Source organism: Panicum virgatum, chromosome 4K, assembly GCF_016808335.1.
Source record: "Panicum virgatum strain AP13 chromosome 4K, P.virgatum_v5, whole genome shotgun sequence".
Lineage (NCBI taxonomy): Eukaryota > Viridiplantae > Streptophyta > Magnoliopsida > Poales > Poaceae > Panicum > Panicum virgatum.
This window is the reverse complement of record NC_053139.1, coordinates 5,455,975-5,475,046: the sequence shown is the minus strand read 5'-3', so window position 1 is coordinate 5,475,046 and position 19,072 is coordinate 5,455,975. Positions and strand designations below refer to the sequence as shown.

Sequence of the window (19,072 nt, the reverse complement as noted above, 5' to 3'; positions counted from 1 at the left end):
TGCTCACTTTCCTCACGCACATGGCACATCTACCTGATAAGAAAACACTGTATCAGAGAGACAAGGCACTTCGCTTAGTAAAATTTGATATTCATACAGTATAAATCCAGGAATCATTAATATGTGCACAAGCTCGAATCAGTTACACAATCAGTAGAATGGCAGGTACATTATAACCTGAAACATCTCCATAAGCTATCTTCATTTTGGCATATAAGCTAGATGTGCTATAGCTATAATCACCCTACTATGAGGTAATCCCCCCTGCAAACAACACCAGATCAGAGTTGCTTCTTTGCCACATTTCTGTTCTGCTCCAGATAAGGGTAGGCTCTCTGGTACTTTAATATAGCCCAAACAAGATGCCTGAACGAGAATTCAGGCCAGAGGGGGTCTGGGTTCTGCAGATGACTGAACGTCGTCTGCCATAGGAGGAAATTACTCAGCCGAGTCTCACCTGAAGTCCGGATCACAATGTCAGGATCCGGGCAACCAGCGCTATACATGTGGCGATCCAAATCGGCCACTGAAATATCTGAATGCACACTGTTATTTGCAGCCTGACCATTAGAGACGCTGGCATGTTCTCTCTGCAACATGTCCCTCCTTTCTGTGCAGACCTCATTAACAGCATTGACAATCTCAGAAGTCGAGTTATATGGCATGCAGACAGAGAGAACTACCCCTGTGTTTCCAGCCGTGCTTGCCATCAGCTTCTGAGCTGCTAACCTCACTGGCTCAGCTAACAGGTCCAAATTTCCCCAGAAGTTGATCTTGCAGTTAATCTTGTTGATCACACTCCGGTTGTCTAATAACTCATTGATTTTTTCCTCCATTAACTGCATCAAGGACTGCACCTCACTTGGGTCCCTTTTAAAATTGTCAATGCTAAATGCGTACACCGTGATGTACCTCACACCCATTTCATAGCAGTACAGCAGATTTGCAATAAGAGCAGAGAAACCCACCCTATGACCAGCTCCTTGCTGGATGCTTCTGAATTTAGCATATCTGCGGTTACCGTCCATAATAAAAGCTATGTGCTTGGGCATTGGGCCATATGAGATGACAGCTATGAGGCACTTGCGTAGGAAATTCTGAAAACTTGCAAGAACACCACCAGTAACCATATCATCAGGCTTCTCTATCTTCGGATCCTAGACCGAGAAAATAAATCAGAAGTGATCAGAACCTTCCATATTGTAAGAATATTTGTGGACGTCAACACAACAAAAAGGTTATAGCTCTTTGAGGATCTTTACAAGCCTGATAAATGATATCTGATTGCTTACTTTAGTAAGAAATTAATCTACATATGTTGCTACAGATATAAAACTCACCACTTCAGGAGAGCGAGCAATAAGTGACCCTGCCATTGTGATAATAAGGGGGGCGGCCAATTACCAAAGCTACAAACAGGAAGACACGTGAGGATTAGAACTTGAATAAGGGGGGAAACACCATCAGAATAAAGTACACTAAAGAAGAACTACACCAAGCAACTTTTGGCACTAAAAAACATGCTGCAAGGTTTTTACAAGCAGGCTGCACACTTGTACTACCCAGCTATGAATTTACACCTTTTTCCTTTTTTGAAAACAAAAGAGTCATCATGGGCTATGAATGATGAGAAAGACCCCACTGATTAACTAGTTGGAGTCCAGAGTTTCCCATAGTGGAAACGATGAGACCCACTGGAGATCGAAATCAACCAGCAGCTTGACTATCTATCCAAAGCTTCAATTTGAGCATTTGCATGTAAGCATCAATTTCCACTTGCTGATGCACATGACGTGGAAAGATGTGGGAAAAAAAAGTATGGAACTTTATACTAAAGAAAAGAAGCAGTGTTCCACTTGATGGTGCAAAACACCTCATGAACACCAACTTTCCATTTTAGTTTCTCCAAACAAGCTTACTGCGTGGGTGTACCAGCCACCCAGATACTTACTCCCTCTTGTGCCCAATTGCCCAAACTCCTGGTGCTTTTCTAGGACAAGCTCGCAAAAATGGTACCGAGAAGGCCAGCAAGCAGCAACTCAAATTCTTCGCTACGAGCTTGGCAGCTTCTAAACAGAAACCATCATACCGGTAACCAGCTACTGGATCAGGATCGCCTCGCCGCTACACTCCGATGGATCAACCGGCTCAAACAAGACCCAGCAGAGATATACCAGCCACACAGCTAATTCATCGAGCACATGGCGAGCAGGAGCAGAGAGCGACTGCGAGAGGGACTCACCTGAACTGCGAGCCGTGGGCTCGGCAAGGGAGCGGGAGGCCAACGACGGGCAAGGCAGAGAGAGCTGAGGCGGACTGGCGGACGGGGTGCGGCAGATTCTGGAGGGGAATTTGTACCCGTCCCGTCGCCTCTCCCTCCGCCTCTGGAACGCGCGGAGTGGAGGCGGGGGCCCACCAACGCCACGACGCCCCCGTGACGCGAATAAAAACGAGGTTGAAACGGCCGGAAACGCCTGCTGGATCGCGGACGCCGAGGTGTACTACTCGAGAGCAGGTACGCCGCAACAGGGAGAGAGAGGCCCTGTTTGGTTTATGTGTAGTACTACTAGCACACATTTCCCGAGAAAAGAATCTTTAATGCATGGAGTACTAAACGAAGTTTATTTGCAAAACCTTTTCACGAATGGGTGTAATTTTTCACGACGAATCTAATGATAGTAATTAATCGATGATTGGCTACAGTGATGCTACAGTAACCATCCTCGAATCGTGCGGTCAAAGGCCTCATTAGGTTCGTCTCGCGAAGTAGAACACGGCTGTGGAGTTAGTTTTGTAAATTACCTTTATTTAGCACCCTTAATTATTGGTCAAAATTTTTGTGCTACTTGTGCTAACCTAAACCAAACAGGGCCAGAGACGAGCGGCCCACCGCCCGCGACGTGAAACCTACCCCAGCCAAGCGTACGTGAGCCCAGCCGAGTAAATCCAGGCCCCACTTTCGTTTCGGCCCTAAAAAAGCACGTTTTCTTTTTAGATAAACCATCAACTTCATCCAGTACTCCAATTCTTAGCTACGAGCTTGACAGCTTCCGGATTAGGACCACCTCGCCGCCTAGGCGCCTACACACTCCAATGGACCAATCGGCTCAAACAAGACCCAACAGAGGTATACCCGCCTCACAGCGAATTCATCCGGCACATGGCCAGCAAGCAGGAGAGATAGCTGACAGGGAGAGGGACTCACCTGACCTGCGAGTCGAGGACCCCGGCGAGGGAGGCCGGCGACGGGGCGAACTGGCGGAGGGGATGCGAGGAAGGATTATATTACCGGCCATACATCATTTATTAGTGAACTTCGGTAACGATAATCGATTGAAAATCGGTGAAAAATCGCCAAAACCGATCGGTAAATGGACCCAAATCCAAAAAATAAAAATCAACAATTTATCGTCGATAATCGATGCAAACCGAACGATTTATCGCTTCGCCTACTGAAAATGTATTTTGGCAGTGGAAAAAATATAAAGGTTTGATAGCATTTAAATTTTTAGGTTATGTATTATATTATATTAGATAAATTACACATACATGCACAATTTTGCATATGGGATTGCCTAAGAAATAAATATGTTTATATTTTTGCCCATGAATTGCATAAAGCACATGAATTTGCACATGTATACAAACCACGAAGTGTATAGTCTATATAAACAAATGATTGCATAGTCCATACAAACTTCATAGTTCAAAGAAACAAAAGAGTGCATAGTTCATACAAACATCATAGTGCATATAAACAAGAGTACATAGTCTATAGAAGATACATACAAACTAGTAAGCATATAGTCCATACATGAAGGCATTCAGCATATCAATTTAATCATTCTTCGATCTCTTCTTGCTGGTATGTGTGATATCCATAATAATATTCCTAAATATTGAAATGAACTCAAATAAGAGGGGAACACATAATGATGAAATTGTAATATAAATACATACATACCTGTAATTCACCAATCTGACCACTAGTGCTCATGCCAAGATGTACCGATAGTTGAATGAAGTGACTTGGATATGGTGGTGGGTGTGAATATGGTTGTGGGTACGGATATGGGTATGGTTGTGGATATGGATATGGGTAGAAGGGTGGACGTGGATAGCTGAAGGTTGAACTTACTGAGCTGGAGCTATCACCTTCCCGAGGATCAGATCGATGTCAGTTGTTTGTCGTCCTCCATTTGTGACATGGGTTGACCATGATTTTGTGTGGCATGGGTTGCCCCTCCTCCACCTTTTCAACACGATAATACTTGCACTTGAAGCCAATGCTAATCTTCTCTCCATGTTCCCAAAGTAAGTCCTGATTATCAGACATTTACCTATAAAAAGGGAAATCGAACCATATCTGTGTTAAAATTATGCTATGAATAAATGGTACTCACTCTTAATTTGTACCATTTAGGCATGTAATATAAAGTAAAGGCATGCACCTTATTATCCTATTTAACATAGCATTTTGTACAACAATAATTTTTTCTCCAGAACTAATATCTAATACTGTAGCCTAGATTTTATATCTGTGATACAACCAACTATCCAAGGAATATTGTATACCAATGTAGTATATTTGGCCAAATCGGTGAGTAGAAATAAAAAAGAAGCTGAACTGAACTGAAAATCATCCGATACAAATCGATAATCAACGATTTACCTCGATTATCGACGCCACGAGCACAGCTCCCTCGCTCCCAGCTGCAGCATCATCGATAAAAATATTTTTCCCTAAACAAACAATTGTTGCTTTCAACATGTGACAACATTCTGGAATCAAGAGAATGTCTAGTTTTTTATAAAAATAAGTTCTCTACTTTTTATGTATTTTTTTAAAATTTTGAGTTTTCCATTTAAATCCAGCGAAATTACAGTCGGTTTACGTTTTCAGCTAGCATCGGTAACGATAAATTTCACCGATAATCGCGATTATCGAGCAGTTTTGTATTCTATGGATGCGAGACCGCGAGTGATGGGAGGGAGAATCTAGAAGGGGATTTATAGCCGCCCTGTCGCCTCTCCCTCCGCCTCTGGAACGCGCGGAGCGGAGGCGGGGACGCGGGGCGGTGGGGTGGAAGGTGACGTGCCACCTGCCGCGACGAGGAGCTCGCGGGGGGATATTTCCCTGCGGTTCGGGCGGCCGCAGGCGCGCAGAGCAATCACCACCACCGCCAGTCCGCCACGACGCCCCCGTGACTTGGATGCAAGCGGGGCGGCTTTGCCGCCAACCCGCGCTGCATACCCGCGATACGCCGTGTATCAACCCGCGATAGTGAAGCGGGCCTGCATGGCCAGCCCGCGAGAGCCAGCAGCGCCGCAAAGCACGCAAAGAACAAGGCGCATCGGCATACATGCTTATTATAGTTTGCCTCTGCTTCTTGTGATATTTTTATTGGAAGAATCTGTTCAGATGAATTTGTTTGGCATAGTAAAAAAAAATCAGACATGGTGGATAACTACCTGTTGTAGTTCATTGGGCCTTTTTTTATTATAATACCTGAACATTGGTGGATGAGTCATGAAACTGTTTTTAGTTCAGATTTAATGTCGCTTCCTTCATTTTACCTGAAAAATCATGTGAGATCAGTGCAGCATAAATAACCTAGTGCAGGCGTCACTCTTTCGTATATGATTCAGTGTTTGCTTAAGGTGTTGCAACTAGAACCGTTTGATTTCTGTTTGGTGCGAAAAGCCAAAGATCGTCTGAGCAATTTGCGTTTTTGATTCAGTGTTGTCCTGCTATTCATCGCGCATACTCTTCATGGATTTTGTTTCAGAAAAGCTTTTCCTTTGACCAAGATGCAAGCAGGCATTCCTGCTCAAATCATACTGATGATACGGCTCTCTCCACAAAAACGTTTAGCTAGCCTTTTTGGAGTTGCTCTAAGGCTATATCCAGCTTGCTTTACCTAGCTGTCTGGTCAAAAGAGTGGGTTGCCACTCTCTTTACCTTGCTTCCATGTATTTTGTTCAGCCAGCTTCATCTTGCGATCACCAGTTTTCTTTTCAGAGATTCATCCTGTCATAACCATCTCTAATTTGTCAATCATGTGCTGTTCATTTTACTTACTAGATGATGGCTCGGAAGCAGCCAAGCAGGCCATGCGGCAGTGATGAAACAAAGAACCCCACAAAGCTAGGAGGATTGTTGATTTAACAGTAGCTAAAGACTAGCTCTGTTTTGTAGTTATTTTTTATAATTTACCATTTATCGTTATACACAAATAACTAGCATTGGAAATGTCCCTGCCATGTTCTTTTCCGTCTTCTTTCAGATTTTCCCATTATTCTAGATTCTTGAAGTATGTGGATTGGAATGTAAATCTATGCTAGTGTTAGTTTGGCTGCAAGCAAAGCTTGTTGCCGGAGCAAGTAGAGCACCGTGAGTGAGCCAGTCTGCCATAAAGTACTATAAGCTCGAGCGGAGGCGGACACCACAGCTCGTGGGATGTTACGCGGGTTGCCGCAAAACCCCGCGTGAAAATGCGGCGCTACGCGGGCCGCCGCACGCGACCGCCAGAGGATTTGCGGCTCTTGCGGACGCGGGGCGGTCAGCAGATGAGGTCGAAACGGCCGCGAATAAAAACGAGGTCGAAACGGCCGGAAACGCCTGCCGGATCGCGGACGCCGAGGTGGACTGGGGAGCAGGTAACGCCGCCGCGCACCTTTCCGGCGCCTCTCCGTCGTCGCGTCGGCTCATAACATGGCAAAAAGGCTTGCTCAAAAAAAACATGGCAAAAAGGCAAACAAGATTACGAATTGCAAATCCACTTCAGCTTGAGCCTTAAATCGAACAAAAATAGAATACGGATGTGGGTGCCTAAAAAAAACTTCAAAAGAATCAAGCAAAATCGAGGCGCTGCATGCCGACGGGTAGCAGCAGCGAAAGCAAGTTGCTGCGCCTGGCCATCCTCCACCATGAACTAGCAGCACGTGGGTACGGACTGGGAGAAATCACACTCACAGCCATACCAGCGCTGCGCTCTCGATCTACTTGGTGGTTGTCGGTTCAGCGAAGCCTTCTTGATCGGGACGCAGCAACTTTCTCGATGAGGACAGCAAGGGCCGAGGGTTGGACGCTGGAGGAAGCCAGACCCTAGCAGAGACGGGCTGGCTGCTTGGAGTTGTCTCGCTGGCGAAGAGTGGAGGTGGCGGCGCGTGACGGCCGGAGCCCGGAGGGAGGCGAGACCGCGAGAACCGAGAAGCGAGGTCCGGAAGCACACATGCAGCGCTGATTGTTGGCCGGTGCTGGGCTTTAAAGCAGTCGTGGGCTGGTCGCTGCTGTAGGCCTGCTGCAATGGTCAGCGACTTTGAGCCCAGGCAACGGCCCATGGGCGTGGTACATCGATTTCGGCCGAGCAGAGCAGAAGCTTTTCTGTTTATATTGAACGCTTTTTAAAAATATTTTTCGAGGCCGAGCGGAAGTTAGAATTAGTGTGTGTTTATATCATTTATTAATAAAATCTTCTGAAGACCGAAGAATACGAAAAGTGCGTAAGCGGGCGGTGGACGCAAGCAAGGTGGCAAGGTGCAGCTCCGTTTCACGCCGAGAACCGGGGGGGACCTCGACCAGTACGAGTGATCCACGCGAGGCGCGCGTACGCGGCGCACCAAACCACCAAGGCACCAACCCAACCCATCAATGCACTGAATGCAGCGGCGACGACGAGCGTCGGGTCGACACGTCGCCTTCTCGCCGACGCCATGAAGTTCTTCGAGCGCTCGGATCGTATCGTACCACGGCACACCCCGCGGAGGCGCACGGCGCGCGCCCGGTTCCGATCGCCGAGGGTGGGGATGAGGGATGGCGCTGCTGCCACGGGCGTACGTCAACGCGCGGCAGCAGGGCCCGGCCACCGGCAGCCGGCAGCATCGGAAATGCGGGGGCGCGACACTGCACGCGCGGGGGACGCCACGCAGGCAGCGGCAAGGATAGGCAGAGGCTGAGCTGTAGGGGCTCGGTCGGTGGTTGTGTTCGTTTGAGTGGTGTACCCTCACGGCAGCTTCAGGATTAGTACTATAGTAAACTGTCACCGGCGTAGGGCAAATCTCTAAAAGACGAAACCTGGACGGAAAATCGAGCGGTTATTGGGCCACGTCCCCTCAAATCCCCTACCACCGATCTTGCATCTAGCGGCCAGAATCTAAGCTCAGCCATAGCCCTCAGCCATCTTCTTGAACCTTCGTGCAGCAGCATCCTCTTGCATTGCGGCCAGCGACACGACTATTCATCTACCCGGCTCGCCCTCCCCTCTGTGTAGCCATGCTCGTATCGCCCACCTCTCCCCTTCTCCTCGAGGTGTGGCCCATCGCTGCGGGAAACAACAGTATAGTTGCGTGAGGACACAGAGTCCAGTTATTACGCAAGATCAAGAAGCGCCGGCGATGAACGTGGCTAGCAACACACAGCAGGCCGTCATCGACATGTGCGATATGAAGACGCTCAGCATCGTCTTCGCAGCCATGTCCTGCATGTGTACCACTGAATGTCATTCATCTGATGGCATATAGCCAAAGCTAACACATGTATTAATTAGCATATGTGGCTGCAACTGCTCTGGGAGCTCTTGCAACATCTCAAGTGAATTACTTTATGGTACGTATAGAGGTTCAAATCAATTGATACATCTGAACTTCAAGTTCTGATAGGCAATTGATCAGCAGAAGCCCAACGCATACTGCTACATGCAACTCTTGGTGACATGATTCTAAATAATGTTCTATTGTTTAATTATCTTTCTATTCAGGTTAAATAACTGAAATGCTAAGATGTTATGCCTTGTGTTACACAAATAAGGCTGTCTGAGAATAACCAGATCAAGGAACAGTACGCTGATAGAATTTGTTCTCTGCTGATTATATCCATTTCATGATGCACACAATCAGGGTGTCAGGTAGTGTGTCGTATCTGCTTACCTAGAACCATCTTGCACTCTGACTGTACAAGTACCGATAAGCTTCTTTCAAAAAAAAATGGAGAGGCACATCTAGATTATGTATTCATCATTTGTTACAGTTTAAATACCAATCCCTCTAGCCCAAACCGGTTAACTACTAGAGCAAGAGTTCTTTTTCCTTCTGTAAATTAATATGTTCACATCATAATTCAAGCTGTTCCTGGCAACCATGTTGTCAACTACATATGTGCTTCATTGTACTATAAACAATCAGTCCCGTTGCATTGTCCCAATCCAACAAAAAGACAACGGCGACCTCAGAGAGGATTACCATTCCCCAATCCAAACGAAAGACCTGCCCAGGTCAGGAAGAGCATGTCATATTTGCAGTTACATGATAGGAAGATAATATTGGGGGTTCAATACAGTTCATGCTCTCTAGACAACCAATACGAGCAATTCAGTAATGACATGGAAAATTAAAATAAGTGTCCGTCAAATTCTAAAGTTACTGTACTGGATACAAGGGAAAAAGAAATCCCTGGTGTCCAACTCAAAGATGGTGCGGCAATGCCGCGCCCTTGGATTTCTAGTATAAACTTTACTTGCACGTGCTAGAGCGTACGAACTACTACTATTTGGGTGGGAGTTGGGACTGATCCACCCCACAAAATCTAGCACGAGTATTATTACGGACGGAAGGAAGAGGATATATATCGGCACGAGAAATCCGGCCCGTAGAGAACGGGAACTCTGACGCTAGATGCCCCGGCCCACCGCGTAGCGGATCGATTCCGCCTCGCGAACGGCCCAAAAGCTTTAAATCCCCCCACCCCTCCCTTTACGACACGTCACGCTCACGCCATTAAACCCCTGAGCGGTAGGCCTAAAATGGCGGAGTACTGTACTGGCGGCTGGCGCTAATCTTCTCCGGCACCAGCGACCTTCGTCGGATTCTGTCTGCTCCAGGAGTCAGGACAGGCGACCTAGGCCCTGTTTGATTCTTATAGGCTAGTGAGTGCTAGAAAACTTTGACCGCTAATTACGGTGTTAAATAAAATCAGTTTATAAAATCAACTTCAGAACCTCTGCGGTAGGAATCCGGAAGAATCTAATAAGACCTTTGACCGCATGATTAGAAGATGATTACTGTAGCATCACTGTAGCCAATTATCAATTAATTACCGTCATTAAATTCATCGCGAAAAGTTATACTCATCCCTAAAAAGATTTTGCAAATAGACTTCATTTAGTACTCCATACATTTGAGATTCTTTTTTCAAGAAATGTTAGCGCTAGCGTGTTCCAAACAGGGCCCTAGCTAACCCCAAAACAGGCATCAAAGGCAGTCACCACATCATGGGTATGGGGAGAACTTCAACTTCAGGTCTTCAGCTCGCCGCCATTATTCCACCATGCATGATGCATCTCATTTCTTTATGGGCAGCACACAGCAACAAGCAGCAGATCTCTGCATCTCACTTCCGATTGCGCTGCGCGGCCGGCGTACGGCGTTGGGTGCAGGCTGCGAGTGCGTGAATGAAACGACGTGCCAGACCGGCCAGCGATTCGTCACCCCTGCCGATCCCTAGCAAAGATCGTATGGAGACACAGTTGACTTGGACGGTGCTGCTCCGTACTCACTAGCGGGTGGTTTGGGTACGAGCTCGGGCGTCGCGGGGAACCTCGCCCCTCGCCTCCTTCCCTGCGCCGGGTGCGGCCGCGCGCCTAGCTTTCAGCGGCGCACCCGCACGGGCGCAGCGCAGCCCACGGCGGCGCACAAAGGCATCGAGGCGACAGCCCGGCAGGGATGCCACTGGTGGCGGGTACGGGGACTTGGGCGCATGGCATGGACGGGACGGCACGCCGGCGCGGGGGTGGGGCGCGGGGGAGGGCCCAACCCCAACCGAGCGGATCGCTGTGGGGCGACGCCACCACAGTCGTCAACGCGCCAGCCGGGGGCCAGCAGGCAGCAGCACCAGCAGAACAAACAACGTGGGGACGCCACGACACGGGGCCGGTCCCCCGGTGGCAACGACACCGCGGCTTCTTGGCGCTGGTTGCCGTGGAACATGCGCATGGATGTGCGTTTGTAGACGGAGGCAGAGCTAGAGAAAAATAGAGAGGGTGTGGCGTTTCATAGTATGTGCATGATATTGAAGCAAATATGGTAAAAATCTAGAAGTGACAAGAGATTATGGAGTTTTTGTGGGTGCAACCTGGCTCCACCCCTATTTGTAAGAGTTGTTGATTTGTCTCTTCGATCGAGAGTTTCAATTGTACCTGACGGTGATTGCAGAAATTGTGGGCTTCAAGGTGCTGAATCATATTGTATTTGTATGATGTACAAAATGTACATGATTTTGGCACGAATATTAAAAATATTTTATCCATATCATAGCAGGGTTTTATGTGTCTGTGGTACTACAAGATGTGGAAAAAATTCAGAGGTTTTAGGTGGCAGTACGCAGTTGGCAGGGTTGAGGGTTTGTCCAGTTGGAGCCTTTTCTGTTTGGTCCCAAATTCAGAAGCTGATCGCCACACGTGCGGCGTGGCGAGTGGCGACGCCCTGGCGCACATCGCAGTTGGAGGCAGACGAGAGGTCGGGCCGCCACGCACGCAACGCAACCACTTCCTCGTCGCACAAAAGTCTGAACTTTCGATGGAGAAATGAGCTGAAACCCTGACCTCATCTCATCCGACACCGGAAGGAAAATCTCCTCCGAATTTCCGCTGACAACGAGCGCTGCCGCTGCCACCAAAGTATCAAACCCTCCACCGGCACAAGCACAAGCGACGCTCCACGGAGATCGCCACCATTTCCCCACTTTTCGCTCGTTCCCTCTCCCTCCCCGGGGCATTTCTTGCTTTCTTGGCTTTTCCTTTGCATCACACGCACACCCACCCAAGGGAAGAACAAGTCCGCAGGGCAGCCGTCCCAATCCCGGCCCGGGGCATGCGCTTTTGCTCGAGAAAATGGCCTTCTAACCGCAGCCTCTCAAGGCCCGGTCAACCCCCGTCCAAAGCTGGAAGCCCAAAGGCCAAAGATGCGAAGAAAAGAACACAGTACCAACCTTGGCACCTTGTAGAAAGGTTCAGAGATCAAATCTTTGTTCCTTCGTTCTTTATCCCTTTACATATGCCTGATAACCAAGAATCTCAAGTTTTTTTATATGGCTGCCACCTGCTGTGTTTCAATATTTGTCATTAGATCATTATTTAACCAGGATGTAAGTTTATTAGTAGGTATAAATATGGCATGTTGGCTAAGGGGTTACAGTGGTGGTTGAAACAAGTTGGTTTACATCACTTTAAAAAATAAGTACAAGAAATGTGTAAAAAGTGGTCCTCAAAGTTGTGGTTTGGTGTAATGAAAAAAAAATGCCAATAGAAAAGAGCTGGATTAGTGGACTTTTTTTGATAGTAGGATTAGTGGAGTTATTATAGCTCAGTCCTTTACCTTTGCAGCTCGCGGAAGAAAGACACGTACGCTCTGCCACTTTTGTTGGGTTGGTTTGGTTGCTTGCGTGACCGTGTGTTCGTGTTCCCCCCATTTGCATATGAGCATGGGCTCGTCACACTTCACAAGCCTTGGCCTTGGCCTTTCCCTCTTCAGCTAATTGCTTGGACCCTTGCACCTGCTGCAAGTGGAGCCAGCATCCGAGAAGCTACCACTACTAGCTGCTCCGGCTCAGCTCAGCTCAAAAGGCGTCGGGGTTTAGCGCACGAGATGAGCAGCGCGTTGCCCGGGGCAGACTGGGCAACGAGCAGGAGCAGGAGGAGGAGGAGATGCTGCTGTTAGGATTGGCCGCGGGCCTCGCCGTCGCCGGGGAAGTCGAGAAGCAGGACGACGGCGGGGCGTCCTCCGGCGGCCATGGCTCGAGGATTGGCCCCGCGGTGGTGCTCGTCTTGGTGATAGTGGCAGTGTTGCTGCTCGTGTCCGGGCTGCTGCATCTCTTGGTCAGGTGCTTGCGCCGGCGCGGCGGCGCGCGCTCGGGGGCGGAGGGCGGCGCCGACGGGGCGGGTGGCGGCGGGGAGGAGTCGGCGCTGCAGAGGCAGCTGCAGCAGCTGTTCCACCTGCACGACGCCGGGCTGGACCAGGACGTCATCGACGCGCTCCCGGTGTTCCTGTACCGGGAGGTGGTGGGCGGCGCCGGCGCCAAGGAGCCGTTCGACTGCGCGGTATGCCTGTGCGAGTTCGCCGGCGAGGACCGGCTCCGGCTGCTGCCACTGTGCGGGCACGCGTTCCACATCGACTGCATCGACACCTGGCTGCTCTCCAACTCCACGTGCCCGCTCTGCCGGTGCGCGCTCGGCGCCGACGCCGCCGCGCTGCTCGGCGCGTTCGGCGACGAGGGCGGGTGGAAGCACGAGGACGCCGTGCTCCCGGTGCGCCTCGGCAAGTTCAAGAACCTGTCCAGGGCGGCGCCCGTCCCCGCCCAGGGCGGCGCCGGCATTGTGACCAGGGAGGCCGGCGAGACGAGCAGCAGCAGCCTCGACGCCAGGCGGTGCTACTCCATGGGCTCCTACCAGTACGTCCTCGCCGAGGCGAGCCTGCAGGTGTCCGTCCACAGGAGGCACGGCGACGGCCATGCCAGGGCGAGGGCCAGGCTCAGAGGCGCCGGCGCCAACCCCGTCGGCACGGAAGCCGCCGCGGGCACCGAGGGGAAGAGGATCGGCGCCGGCAGCAAGGGAGACAGCTTCTCGGTGTCCAAGATTTGGCAGTGGCCGCGGAACGGCAAGGGGAAGCTGCCCGTGCTCGCGTCCGACGACTCGCCGGCGATGAACGGCCGGCTGCCGTGGCAGAGGCGGAGCCCCGGGGATTCGTGACGCAGAGAAAACGTGTGTGGTGGTGCGTGCTCCGGACTTTGCTGAGCTGATTTAGCTCGCCCTTTTAACCGGTGAATCTGTTCATAGCCATTCGTTCCTCTTACAAAATCACATTTGCGTGTGGTAGCGGTGATCTTAGCTTTCTAGGTGCACGATGGACTTCGTGTGTGCGCGGATTATACTTGTTCATTTGCTATTCGCCATCCTCTTTGCTCGCATTTTCAGTGAGATACTTGACCCAAAAACAAACAAACTGGGAAATTGATAGGTTTTAATGGCAGATTCTTGCATTAGCAAGCAAGTGCTTGTACAGTGTATTACCCTTGCTCCATCTTCAAGCCATCACAAGGACTTGTAAAGCACAAGTGACCGTACACTTGCACGCATAGATAATCAATATTATTCAGGAGCCTTCTTTGAAAATAGCGTGTGGAGAAGAAAAATGGGGACAGGAAATCGCAGTACAGGACTCATTCCAGTGCTGCTCAACCACTCCAATTTTTCAGAGGCGTAAAAGTTTGGCCGGATCAAAGCAGCTTTGTTAGGAATGAACCTCACGGGATCACGTTTACCATTTCTTAACTGGTTGCCACCCTGCGAGTATTGTACTAATGTGATGTTACAGGAGAGGTTTCATGGCCGGCTTTTGGCTTCCGTGACAGGTGCGGCGGATGCATCTGCCGAGCTGCTTCTGCAGGCGATCCACACCAGCAGCACAGTGCACACTACACTACACTACGCTGCACTGCAAACCCAATAAAGCTGCAACAGCTCGATTAGAAAAACGGCTGCAAGAACAGAATTTTTTTAAGAAAATAACCGTACTTAACCAGACACGTCCATGCTGGTTAGCGCTGGACTGCTTGGACTGGAGCGTTCCGAAATCTGAATCGCCGTGAAAGAGAGAGACGGACGGGGTGTGTACAACTCGTGTTTATCGTCTACTAGCCCCCCTCCCTCTTCTTGACTGCAGCGGCATGTGAGGCGCTGGTCCTAAGCGTGTGCGGTTACGTGTCCGTATCTGCTATTAAACGGACAGCAAGTACTGCTAACCCTTCAATGTGATGGTGAAGATGCCTCACCAACGCTGGGCGCATTCAATGTGATCGTTGCACGGCTGTGTGATTAGCATTTAGCACTGCTCGACTAGGCTGACGCAGCTCGTCTAACCGCGTGTGTGATCGTGTCATGAGATGAGAGGAGTTGGGTGCTTGGGTTGACATGTTTGGCTTGTGATCTGTGGCTAGGTTTGTCATGCTGATTGAGCAGCAGACGACAATTGATAGATGTAGAAGAGCGTGGGGAGGGAAATCAATCAGTAACTTAAGAAAAATCTGAGGTGGTTAAAGATGGTTTATATGGTGGTGGTGTAACTGTAAACGGTACTTGTTAGAAGTGGAGGGGTAAATTGGAATGGACCTACCAAACACCGGCGTGCGAACATGCCTGAAAAAAACATAGGCAAGGTGACAAATGACAGTAAAAAGGTCTCTGAGTGCAGTTACTACCAGAGTACCAGAGGTCTAGGGCAGCTGGGCAGGCCACCAGGGGGAACAAGTTCTGCTACAGAACTGTGCTGATGATGTCACACTGCACTTGTGCAATCAGTCTGATGTTGACTACGAAGGGATCATGGACAGCGCAAATGTCTGACAATGCACCGAGAAAAACTCAGTGCGCGCGCAGACCATGCTCTCCGTATAGCCAGATAAAGTTGAGGGACCATCGAATCAGACTAAACATATCTGTATTTCCAATGTAGAACTTGCGAGTGTTCAAATTACGAGTCAGATTTGTGCCACGGTGAAAAATTATGTGAATCGACCTTCAATGGCTCGGAAAGAGGTGCTAAGTTTTGGGCTTGTAAAATAAAATAATTACTCTGAATTATAAGCCTGTATGAGCTCGATTAGACAAATAGATAATTACATTGTGGGGAGTCATGGTACAACATATTCCTTTGCTGCTTGATATGAGGGATAGGGTGAAAATTTTGGTTACCCTCGGTATGATATACATCAACATATGAATACATTTCGGCAAAACTGAGGATACATCATTAATCGCTGCCATCTACTGTACACTATATAAAGCAAGAATGAATGGCCAAAACCGACTAGCAGTGTACACAACTCACTAACAGGCAAGCAAAAGTAAGAAATGGTTAAGAACAAGAAAGGGAACACCTTGCCTGAAGCACGCTGAAAGAGCAACCACAACATTATAGACAGGTGGCGCACTACAACCCAGCAGGAAAGTTGCTGATTTGCCCTTGTTCTAGCCTGTCCTCACCGTTCACTTTGTAAGACATCCGGATACGCATCGCAAGTGGTTTCTATGAAGCAAATAATCCAGAATCAGCTTACCAGAGTGGAAAGACAAACATTATTGTTCTACTTTGAGAGCAGAATTTCAACTACATTATTATTATCAAATAAAAAAAGAAATACATCAAATAACATTGATTTCCTAGTTTATAATTTTCACAGGGGCATGTGAAAACTGAGTTACCAGTTGCACAGGCTCTTTTAAGTATCAAATTAGTTCAGAAGTCAAAGAAAAACAGGAAAAAGGGGTTAAGAGTCATTACGCAGGGGGAGATCTTGACATACCTGTCCATGCTGGTTGTTAGTGACACTGAGGCTTTGCGTAACTGACCCGTTTCCACTGGCAGGAAGAGTGCTGCTACTAGCTGGGTCCAAACGCAACTGGATGAACTGGAATACAGATTTGAACAAGAAAAGTGAGCCGCGTACCTAGAGTTAGGATACTACAACCTTTTTAATGTCAGTCATGAACAAGATTACCTGTCAACAATTTCCACAGAAAATTTTACTAACTGAATCCAAATTAACCATGACAGCAGTGCATGGATACAAAAAGTTCTATAGCTTACCAGGATCATTGATGACTTTCGATCCAATGACAATCAATTGAGTGATCACAAGATTTACACCATAAACTAAGCAAGTTGATTTGCAGGTCAACTATTTATTAAAATATACGTTGTCTGGAGTGTGAGCAAGTGTCAGAGATGAATACTACCTTTGGCACAGCTGCCTGGAAGACGAAATCTGTGAATGTGGTAGTTGCTAAATTTGTGAAGGTAGCATTAATTGTGGTCTCCTGAGGTTTCCTAGGCTGCTTTTTGAAGCTGAATGTGATCCTCAAGGTTGCACTCTGGAATGCTGTGATTGTTGGGTAAGCTGCATTCTCATCTGGCAGGCAGGCAAATCGAGTAACAGTAATTTTTTGTCATTATCAAAAATGTTACATAATCATTAGGAAAATGCAAAAGCCACCCTTTGAATCACCTTGAGTTTGATATGGAAGGGAAATCAAACTCTAACTTTTAGGGGGCACTTGCAACTTTCCATTGTATTGGATAATCAAGTAACAGGAGCTAACCAGGAAGAGGCGTGCTTGAGGACAAACCATCGAGTAGATCCACAACTTGAGGTGTAACAGCAACTGGTTTGGTTTCTGCTGCACAGTGATAGAAAAATAAGCACGAATGACAAAAACTCAAAACCAAATTTTCAATGTTATATTATTACATTGTTTTACCTATGCCAGGAGGGATGAAGTTTGATGTTGGTGGGCCATTTTGTACAGGAGTTGAACCAATAGATAGAAGATCCATTAGAATGTCTGTGCTTGTAGATGGAGCTCCACCTAAACATACACCAGAAAGCAACACTTCAACTTACAATGTCACAAGCAGCATAATGGTCACAAACAGCAGAGCTTAAGCTGCATGGAGTTGCCATGATCTTGAACAGTCCGAAACGAGATGCACTCGACAAGGTTTAAACTAGGGGTGCCAATGGGTGACCCTTAGGGGCACCTCCAACCCTCTTTAGTTCAAAATATTGTACTAGTTTTTGAAAAATGTAATATCATTTAGAAAACTAGTACAATATTTTGAACTAAGGAGGGTTGGAGGTGCACCTAAGGGTTATACACTTGCATCCCTAGTTTAAACACATTTATAGGACTGCAAAGTATGAACTACTGACATAATTAAAACCAAGTGTGGACTGTGTGCCCAAAGATAATAAATATACGATAAATCATAACTTGATTTTCTTGCGCAAACCAAGAAGAAACAGAGTAGATCCTTATGAAAGATAAATATCCAAGAGTAAGACCTGCAGGGGATGAGTCAGTCAAGTCAATGCCCAAAAGGTCCTGTAGAAAATCATTAGGTGCTGTAGTAGGTGCCGAAGTAGTCACTGGGGTATCATCGGAACTCAAATCAAGCAAATCAGCTAAAGGAGCTGCTGGTGGCTTTGCTACACCATTCGGAAGCTTAGGTTGGCCTCCAGGAGTGACTGCTGGAGCAGATTTTACAGATGAAACAGTGGCCTGGGTAGAAGCAGCTCTCTTCACCAAATAATTAGCTTCATCCAATACAGGCATGCGTTCAAGTAAAGATGATCTGCACATATACCAGCATTGTCCATATTAAAAAAACATGGTAACACAAAATGACAAAAGTATCATCAATAATGGCAGAATCTGGCACTCACTTTATAGATTGATGTCTTTGTATGATGGAACTGAATTCGATAGATCTTTGCTGCAATTCAAGCACAGTATTCCCTTTATTCTGAGCAACTATTTCTTTTATCCTCCTGGCGACACAACCACCAAAAAAATGATGAAATCATACAATCACTTTACAATGTATTACAGAGCAAAAATGAACTTGATTCAAGGCATGAAAAACAAGGGAACAAACATAGACTTGAAATGAAGCTGATATTGCATGTAAACAAAGCTAAATACACAAAGCAAAATAATGATTGTTACACTGTCAGCTCTTCAATATAGTACTTACTGACAAAACAATAAAACCAGTTCACAAAAAATTATGGGATGTACAGACACCAATTACTAAAAAAAAGTTGTGGACTATTTATTGATCTGACATAGTGAAATTTGAGAACTTAGTGCTTTCTTGTTTAATGATTGGTAAGCTCATGTGTTTATTCACAAAACAGGGAGAAAAATAGCAGATTTAAAACAAACTTCGTGTGAATCAAGACAGGAAAAGTCTGCTACTTCATACAGAAAGGAACTGTGTAGTTGAGTCAATTGGTAGGTTGTTCCACTATGGTATAGAGTATTTTATGATGACTATGACAGTGTCCAGCTCAACAATAACTTACTCTGAGGTTGGTGGAAACCGGGAGGAAAGCTTCAAAAGAGAGACAAGACACATAGCCCTAGTAGTAACATCTGCAGAGTAGCGTTTAAGAACAACCTCTACAGCATCCACAGCATCGGATTCTGTTACCTGAAGAAGATCAGAAATTGGCTACACAGTT

General features: G+C 47.5%; 3 protein-coding genes across 8 annotated transcripts in view; 1 reads left to right on the top strand and 2 right to left on the bottom strand.

Annotated features, from left to right (window-relative positions):
- Window positions 1–55: 55 nt before the first annotated feature.
- Window positions 56–3,274, bottom strand: LOC120702732 (dehydrodolichyl diphosphate synthase CPT3-like). Of its 4 annotated transcripts, none has more exons than XM_039986658.1 (3): window positions 3,206–3,274; window positions 1,341–1,409; window positions 56–1,157 (listed from the first exon to the last, which is right to left on the bottom strand). In XM_039986658.1, the coding sequence occupies exons 2-3, from the start codon at window positions 1,374–1,376 to the stop codon at window positions 282–284; spliced, it is 912 nt and encodes a 303-aa protein (XP_039842592.1). In that variant the 5' UTR covers window positions 1,377–1,409; window positions 3,206–3,274; the 3' UTR covers window positions 56–281. The 4 variants fall into 4 exon arrangements, with proteins under 4 accessions (XP_039842592.1, XP_039842594.1, XP_039842591.1 ...); XM_039986660.1 differs by lacking the exon at window positions 3,206–3,274 and adding an exon at window positions 2,090–2,484; XM_039986657.1 differs by lacking the exon at window positions 3,206–3,274 and adding an exon at window positions 2,243–2,482.
- Window positions 3,275–11,743: 8,469 nt separating this feature from the next.
- On the top strand, window positions 11,744–14,051 carry LOC120702731 (RING-H2 finger protein ATL46-like). The gene has a single exon (XM_039986656.1). It carries the CDS (start codon window positions 12,699–12,701, stop codon window positions 13,737–13,739), a length of 1,041 nt encoding a protein of 346 aa, XP_039842590.1. The 5' UTR covers window positions 11,744–12,698; the 3' UTR covers window positions 13,740–14,051.
- Window positions 14,052–15,622: 1,571 nt separating this feature from the next.
- The window catches only part of LOC120702729 (AP-1 complex subunit gamma-2-like), a 31,080-nt gene continuing 27,630 nt past the window's right edge, over window positions 15,623–19,072 (bottom strand). Inside the window, exons 12-19 of one of the 3 annotated variants that reach the window (XM_039986654.1) lie at window positions 18,914–19,041; window positions 18,272–18,376; window positions 17,891–18,180; window positions 17,307–17,414; window positions 17,148–17,222; window positions 16,785–16,957; window positions 16,352–16,456; window positions 15,623–16,074 (exon numbers count right to left, since the gene is read on the bottom strand). In XM_039986654.1, the coding sequence (XP_039842588.1) occupies window positions 15,979–16,074; window positions 16,352–16,456; window positions 16,785–16,957; window positions 17,148–17,222; window positions 17,307–17,414; window positions 17,891–18,180; window positions 18,272–18,376; window positions 18,914–19,041 (1,080 nt within the window). In that variant the 3' untranslated portion in view covers window positions 15,623–15,978. The other 2 variants (XM_039986653.1, XM_039986655.1) reach the window with 2 other exon arrangements.